An 8,496-nucleotide genomic window follows, 5' to 3' on the forward strand; every position below is an offset into this window, starting at 1 on the left:
GGCCCACTCCACGGGGAGAGGCAGATCTTTTCCTTCTGCTGGGTCACCAGCAATCCCGGTTCTGGGGCAGCAGCACCAAAGTTGATCCTGGAACACCTGGACATGCAGCACCGTGCTGCCTGCAGTCTCAGACAGCACCACCTCCATCTGCTGTGCACACTGCCAGCTCTCACAGCTGCCTTTCACCCAGCCCGGCTGGAATCTGCTCTGTTTGCAAAGCTTCCTGTAAGGTACAGAAGTGCTCTACAGTTTTGTCTCACAAGGAGTAGTTCAGGAAGTTTAATGACCACAGATAGGCTTATCACTGTCTCTATCACCTCACTCACACGGTGTCAACAGCAATTCCCATTAATTAACTCCAGCGTTTACCTAAACATCAGCACCAAGCCTGCCCTACCCTCCACGTCAGCAGCAGTGCCTGACCAGGACAGCTCCAAGCAACAGAAGTTCCAGAAGACATTAATTTTACTCTTCAGTAATGCTTGTACCCTTGATAACTTCTGTCCTGGCTTAGGGCAAATCTGGGAGAAAAACTGTGTGCTTCTTTCCCAATCTTTGCTCTCAGAACCGGCCTTAGAGGTGCACAATTATTTCTGGGTTAGACAGACCAACAGGGATATGAGCACCATGAAGGCACCCCAGGACAGCCTCACTTGCTGGAATATCCTGACTTTGAGCTAATAATACCAAGACTCTTTTAGAAAACAAGCATTTTGGTTTACTTCTTCCTCAAGCATACACTTGAAACAAGAACTCTCTGCAGGCATGCACAGATCTCACTCAGACACTGTGATTTCAAATGCAAGACATTTGATTTGATTGCCAAAAATCCCTGCTCAACCTGACTCATAGGTCACCTATGCAGTGCACAGATATCTAAAGGAGTCATGCAAGAAGAACACTGCCTTTTTTTCTTTCCTTGGGTCCAGCAGCACACAGTCTGTCTGACAGGCATTGATAGGCACAATTTAAATCACTCCTGCACTGATATGGGTGGTGCAGCACAGCTGGGAAACCTCTCCCAAGCACACTCAGCTTACTTCTGTTTTCAAGTGACTTCATAAAAGCTTTTATCCCACTATTTGATGCCAGGTTATGGCACATTAGTCAGAATGTTGAGTTCCTAGCTTTGCTTAAAGCTCACATGGTTTAAAAGACTTCAGTGTTAAGCACAAACAATTCCTGCTTTTAAAACAATAAATGAGATCCTCCTTGGGTGAATCACCAAATCCACTTGCTCTCCAATTAAAGGAGCTCTCTCTTCCCCCTAACAATTTGTTTTTCAAGTTACACAACATCTTTCTCCTAATCTGATTTAAAAGGCCACATCACACTCAGAAGGCAGCCCCTTTCAGAAATGTGGTCTGTAGGAAGTGGAGAATCCTGCACTGAACAGCTCCCACACAGACCTGGAGGGAACCTGGGGGTAAAGCAGTGAGTGTTAGCATGTCCTGGCCACCATGTGCTTCTGCTAATCCTGCAGAGACATGAGACATTAACTGGAATGAAACACACCACCAAAAACCACTGGTGACGTTAATCTCTAGTTAGGCAGTGCTCTACCACTCCCAGAGCACCCCAAATCCTGTTACAGCACCTCTTTTCAAGTGCTGACTCACAGAACCACAGATGTTTGAAAGGACCTCACGCTTTTCTCAGGGCAGCCCAAAAAGCAGCATCACCCACCAAACTCACATGCTAAAGACTCTAACCAGGTTCAGAACTTGAAAACCTCCAAGAGCAGTGATCTCAGTGTCTCTGACCAACAAATCCTTCATCACCCTTCAAATCAGCTTCCCCTTTTAGTCTCTGCTCCAGCTCCTTTTCATGACCTCTGTCTCCCCTTCTTCTGCCATCAACTTTTGTCAAAAGTCTGGCTTCGACTTCTCAACCAAAAAGATGCTCAGCTTGGCAGGCCCTTGGTAAGCTCTGCCAAACCAGAGCTGCCACCCTCAAGCACTTCCCATTTCCTAGGTCCCTGACAGAATTATCAATTTCCCATGTGACTGAAGCGTGGAGGAGAGCAAAGAACATCTGAGTTAAGCATTAACCAACAGAGGAATCCCAGCAATCTCCCTGACAACCTTAATTTAGTGTGTTTGCCCTAGCAGAACAGGCATGCTTTAAAACAAGCAAATTAGCATGTTGCCAAACCCATGAACTGCTCTCTGCCACCTCCTGCCAGCCTCTTCTCAGGGCTGACGGGAGATCAGATGATTGTTTGCCAAAACAATCTCGATTTTTTCTGCCCATTTCACTGTAAACAAAAATGACAACAAAAATACCAGGCACTTGTTCCAACCTCTAGCCCTTATGCCAGGAAAAAAAAAAAAAGAGGGGAAAAAACCCCCAAAACACCAAGCCAGAGCTCCCTCAGCAGCAGTTGAGTCCAGGTGCTGTTAACACTGACACCAAACTTCACTACTTTACTACTACAAAAACTGGAACTAAATTACCATTGTGCAGCTCAGTCACATTCAACAAATTGCATGAAACCTGAACACCTCTCCCAACTACCTAAAGCAGAAAATAAATGAATTAGTAGTCCTGACACAGCTCACCTTCAATTACTTGTGTGTGTATATGGTCAATTGTCTTACAGGGAAATACTTGAAGCATGGTTTTCCTTCCCAGCACAGATTCTCTCCCAACAGCCCAGTCCTGCTTCCTGCCCATCAGGAAAGGTGCCATTGATCAGGCTGCAGCCCTAAAAAAGCCCCACCAACCAAAGCACTGCACTTCTGCAGGCAGAGCAGCACTGCACACCTTCGAGTTTCAGATGAAGAGAACAGGGAAATCAAAACCTTCCACCTTTCTATTTCAGTTTCCCTTCCCTCAGGATAACGACTTCAGTTCCTAGCCCTCTGTCACCTAGAGCCATTTTTATCATAAAACTATCATTCCTCTGGACTTCTTCCCAAGGATTTGCCTAATTTCAGCTCCTGTGCCAGGAACCAGAAATAATTTCTGCTCTGTGTGTAGCTGCACAGCCTCTCCCAGCAAGCCCTTGCTCAGCACTCCCCTGGATGTGTGAAAGAAGTTTGGGAGGAGGCACACTCCTGCCAGCTCCTGGAATTACACCCAACACATGACAGGGACTGCAGGTTGATTCATCTCTGCAACTCCATCAATTGGAAGTTACAAAGATGAACCAAGCAAATCACACCCAGCTGTGAGAAACTTTGGATATGAGCTCAGTGACAACTCAGGCAGCACAAACAGCGTGGTTTCCTTGCCACAGGTCCCAAACTCATCTTTATCTTGCACAAAGAAGAGAACAGGGATGAGGTGCAGGTAAGAGTTCTCTCCCAGTGCCTGGGAACGCTGCCAGCCCAGCAGAACCAACTCCTCATTGCAATCAAAGCCAGCAAAACTCTGTAGGATCACTCTCGTGAACAATGGATGAAGCCTTTCCCTGATTGCAGAATTGTCTTTCCCTTACAAACCCACAGTAATAATTGGTAAATCTGGCTGTCCAGTCACTTCAACTCAATTTAAAGCACACCTGAATCCCAGCCCTTTTTCTCCCTCACAAGTAAATCTCTGTTTGTGTCCAGAGTGAAAAAAAATCTGCTTTCTTATTCAACCCACTCGCTCAATTCCATCCTCAAAGGCCAGTCACTCACCCCAGGGCAAAACCATCTTTCAGAAGGCTCTGATTTGAGCAATACATCCCTGCTCTGATGCAGGGTGCTGCTGGACTGCAATCATCCACCCCCTCAAGAAACAAATGCATACTGCTGAGAATGAAGCCAAATATTAACATAATGTTCTTTTTTTCCACTCAACGGAACAATGAAAGTTTATTCTAGCAATTCTAAAATAAGTGAATAGACCATGCAATGGAAATAGTCATCCTGCTCAATCCAATTTTGAGCTCATTTCACTTTGATTTTTCAAATTATGTGTTTCTATCAGAACAGAGTTCTCTTCTGCTAGAGCAAAATTCAAATTTATGTTCACAGCTACCAAGAGAAGCACTTCCCTGAGTGATTTTTGAATCAGCTCCCTGCAGGAATCTTCAGGCAGGGAAAGTATCTTGGATACTTGAGCAGGAAATAGTAGGGGTAGTATAAACACACCCAAAGGTGCTGTTTATACAAAGTTTATCCTATGCAAGGAAACACGAGTTTGTTTCCAATAACACCGTGAAACAAAACAAGACACCACATGTGCTTATCTTTTGCCAAGATACACTTGGTCAATTTTAATACAAGTGCAGTTCAAGTCATTCATGCTTCTGACGGCCATCCTCTGAAACAATTACAGCTTTCAGTAACCTTTCTATGCCTCAACATTATATATTTACCAACTTCCCCAAACGCTAACTTCATGTTCAGCATCAAAAAAAAGCAAAACCAAAAACAAAAAACAAAACAAAAAAAAAACCAAAAAACAAAACAAAAAAAAAAAACCCCAAAAACGAACAAAACAAGAAAAAGCCCCCAACAAACAACAAGAACCCAAGCTGCAGTTGTCAGGCTGATTATCTAAAAGCTCTGTACTCACTGAAAGGAGCACATGGTGGGAGAACTTCAATACTGACTTAGTTGTACCAGGGTCGGGGAAAGCCCTTGCAACAGGTGAAATGAAGTTTGTAACTTTAGTGCTCTCTCCGAGGAGAGGACTCAGGGAGTTGTGAGTGTCTGCTACATTGTTGCTTTTGGAAATACAGCAAGAACTGGGCTAAGAGGGGTAGGTTCGACACGTGCAACTGGCAATTGTAAACAGTCAAAGGTAAACACTGGCACATTGCAGCTTTTGCTACCGCAACGTGCATGAACTGCGCTACAACCCTGTGATGCTGCCTTGAACTCTACCTGGATTTTGATTTATCAGGTCTATCAGTAAAAAAATCCAAGAGCCCAGCCATTATAAGCAAACCGCAGTCCTAAACAGGATTTACGTTCCAAAAAGCCGTAAGCCACCACCCAGTTTCTGAGATTGTTTTGCTATGAAGTGAGAGGTTCCATTGGCAAGCACGTGGTTCGCATGGCGATCACCGCGATGGTTCTGGATGCTTCAGCGGGGCCGGCCGCACCCGGCTCCGGCCGCAGAGCGGGGCAGGGCTTGCGGGAGCAGCGCTGCCGCTGTCCCCGGCGCTGTCCCTGTCCCCTCCCGAGCGTGGGAACTCCGCCGCCGCCCGCGCTCAGCGCCCACCCCGGCACCGCCCGGGAGCCCCCACGGCCCCGAGCAGCGGCACCGCGGCCCGGCCCTTCTGGGCTCAGCCTCCCCCGACCCCGCACGGAACCCCGGAGCGCGGAGCCGCCGTTCCCCGGGAAGGCTCCCACGCCCCGCGTTCCCCGCAGGGAGCGGCGCGTCCGCGCCCCCTCCTCCGGCTGCAGCCGCCGCTCGAGCCGGGGCCGTTCCCCGCCCGCCTCCCGGCGCGCTCACCAGCTTGGGCTTGTTCCGGCTCTCCTCTTCCGCGGCGCGCCCGCCGCGCTTCGCGTTCATCCTGCCGGAGCTCAGCGGCTCCTCGCCGCCCGCGCCCGGAGCCGCGTGTCCGTCCATGGCTCCGCGGGGCTGCCCCCGCCGGGCCGAGCCGAGTCGAGCCGAGCGCTCACGGCCGCACCGGCCCCATGGGCCCCCCGCGCCCGCTCCGCCCGGGGCGGCTCCGCTGCTCCCCCGGCCCCGCCGCGCACGCGCACGGCCCGCCCGAGCCACCGCGCCTGAGCGGGCGGCGCGCGCCTGCGCCCTGCGGCAGCGGGCAGCAAATGGCGGAGCCGTGAGGGGAGCGCGGAACGCCCCCGGAGCGGAGAAGGACCCGGCCGCCACCACCCGGCCCGGGGTTATGGCACGGGGCGCTGGGAGAGGCCGGCACTGCCCGTCCTGCCATGGGCGGGGCACTGCCGCTGGCACAGGTGTCGGCAATGCCCGTCCCACCTGGCCATGGGCACGCCCAGCGATCCTGGGGCAGCCCCAGCTGCTCTGGGCAGCCCGTGCTAAGGCCGCCCCACGGGGAGGATTTCTATTAAGATTTCTTTCTAATATCGCGTGGAAACCTTCGCTCTTCCAGGTTGAACCCATTCCACCAGGTCCTGTCTCTACGTGCTCTTGTAAATTGCTTTGCCCAGTTTTGGGTGAAAGTTCCCGGTGGGTTCTGGAAGGCCGCTTAGAGCACCCCAAAACTGCCTCTCTTCCACAGGCTGAGCAATATCTGAGTTATCTGGCCGTGCCCATGGATTACAACAATGGAAAACTGCTTAAACCATTTCTGTGGATTCCAGAATCCCTTCCGAGCCTCGCTGTTTCAACTGAAGGACTCTCAGGATACTCTGTATCGGCATGGACAGAGGAAAATCACGGCTCACATCTGGTTATTAAAGGCGTCATGTTGACAGATGTGTCACATCAATATCGTGGCTGTTTTTAAAAGAAAAATGCACACATTGTGTTGGTATAGCTGAATCTATGCCTGCTAAATTATGTTGAGAAAGCAGTGATGAAAACCATCATGATCTGTTGTTTTGGTGGGACAAGGGCAATCCTTTGGAGTTCACATTCAGATAAAAATGTGTCCATTGATTGCCCTCTACGAGAGAGTCCCAAAAGACAAACAAGACAGAATAGTGAATTTCTGATCTGTGTCTAATACATACACAGTGATACAAACCTGAGATTCGGGGGGCTCTCCATTTCTTGTGACTCTCTGAGGCTTACCTGAGTACTGGGGGAAATATTTACCTTTTAAATCCAGCAATGAACACCTGTTGATAAAATCTGACAATACCAGCTTTCAAATACAAGGACAGCTCTAAAACTGGCAGGTGTCCTGAACTCAAAGTAGAATCTTGGCAGCAGAAGTTAGGAGGTTATAAAATAGGCCAGCTCTGTCTAGATGCTTTGTTATAAAATTTTCTTAGAGATTCATGTCTTCCCTGCTGTATAAATCTTCCTTTTTCTCATTCTGTTGATTTGAACAATAATTATTTGGACATACTTTATGATACCATCTTAACCATACCTAAGTTGTAATGATGAAATTAATCAAATAATCATGAATTTAATCATTTGTTTGCAATGTCAGGAAATGTCATGTTATTTCCAACTACATACACTTATAGTTTACAGGATATCATTCTACTGCACCATTTTAACAATGGTTTGTTAAAAACAAATGCTCAAATCTATTTTTTTCTTCTTTTCAATTAGCTCTAATGACCATTTTGGGTTTTCTCTGCTGTCTCTATTTTTCTGTATTAAGCAGCACCCATATCTGGAGTACAAAGTTCAGTCAGTCCACATTCAGAGAAAACAGAGAAGAATTTCCAACAGCCTGGGATCTCTATGCACAAATTTCAGAGTTTTCAAACCAAATTCTGTAGCACTATTTGTTCAGCATAACTTCTTAAGTGCTCAAGAACTTTTTGTCCTCAAATGTTCTAAATGCGCCACGATGCTGCTCATACTGCACTTGCCAAGTGTTCTTCAGTAAAACCTTTACATTAACCAACCTCTAAGACTCAGGAGCAGCTGGCACAACGTGCCAAAAATAATTTGTGGTGTGAGTGAAAGCAAGTGCATGTGTGAGAAATCGAGAAAACTGAGCAAATGTACAATCAGGCCTTGAGTTAATTCAGTTTTGATGGAGTAAAATTCAGATCACATTCCTGATTTTAGCAAAACATGAAAAACCCACTGAAGTCAGGTGTGGGGGCACCACACATCACTGAAAACATCACAGGGGATTTGCTGGTTTAGGGCTGGTACATTGTAATTAATGTACCCTTGTCTGAGTGATGGAGAAAAGATGTGCAACCATTGGGCTGCAGCTGCATCATGTGCTGAAAAGTCATCCCACAGCTGCTCTGAGTTCCTGGGTTTGCCTGCTCTCCTGGGACAGATGGCTGCTTGCTTGCCAGAGTTATTTCCCTTTTTAAACTCTGATTTACAAATGCTTTGCAAGTCTCCATTTGGAGATTTCGGCCGTGGCTTGAAATTGTTTGTGTTGTACAAAACGTTGCTCCAGGATTTGCTGGAGACCTGCTCTTGAAAAGCTTGCCATAGAGCAAGTGCCATTAGATCCACTTCACAGCCTCCTCAGCAGAAGTTAAAGCCTGTTGCTTTCTTTTGAAAATGTTTTTAGTCATACTGCTGCATTTTAGAGTTCTTCCCCCACCCCACTCCAGTTTCCAGGACTGAGAAGCAAAAATTCCATGTATGAACTGAGGACCTTTATGACCATATAAACTCTGCAGGTAGTTCCAAACAAAAGAAGTGAAGAGAAATAACATAGCTATCCCAATCAGGAAAAAATTACAGGGAAAAGCCCCTCGACATCAAAATGAAACAAAGAAAAAACCCAAAAACCCTCCAGAAAACCACAGCTCTGCCTAAGGCAGCAGACAAACCTCGTTTTGGCAGACACTGCAATGCAGCATTTTGGCTCAACTCCGAGAGCAACAGTGTGGCCTGAGGGTGGAAACGAGGAGTTGTACAAACTGTTCTTAACTTGGCTTCATCTCTGAAGCAAATGGATTTCAGAACTATTTATTA

The 8,496-nt window shown here is 47.5% G+C and overlaps 1 protein-coding gene and 1 long non-coding RNA gene across 4 annotated transcripts in view; one reads left to right on the top strand and one right to left on the bottom strand.

The window, feature by feature from the left end:
* Positions 1 to 5,715, bottom strand: part of DIAPH2 (diaphanous related formin 2) — a 172,128-nt gene extending 166,413 nt beyond the window's left edge. For 2 of the 3 annotated variants that reach the window (XM_071442164.1, XM_071442163.1), the window contains exon 1: positions 5,395 to 5,645. In XM_071442164.1, the coding sequence (XP_071298265.1) occupies positions 5,395 to 5,511 (117 nt within the window). In that variant the 5' untranslated portion in view covers positions 5,512 to 5,645. Of the gene's footprint in view, positions 1 to 5,394 lie in introns of all 3 variants that reach the window. The other variant, XM_071442165.1, reaches the window with a different exon arrangement.
* LOC139597150 (uncharacterized) lies at positions 5,715 to 7,031 on the top strand. Its single transcript, XR_011681531.1, has 2 exons — positions 5,715 to 6,035; positions 6,146 to 7,031. It is a non-coding gene; the product is annotated as an uncharacterized lncRNA (long non-coding RNA).
* The last annotated feature ends 1,465 nt before the right edge of the window (positions 7,032 to 8,496 follow it).

This window comes from Agelaius tricolor, unplaced genomic scaffold, assembly GCF_023055355.1.
Source record: "Agelaius tricolor isolate 1412-34295 unplaced genomic scaffold, bAgeTri1.0.p SCAF_17, whole genome shotgun sequence".
NCBI classification, from domain to species: Eukaryota; Metazoa; Chordata; class Aves; order Passeriformes; family Icteridae; genus Agelaius; species Agelaius tricolor.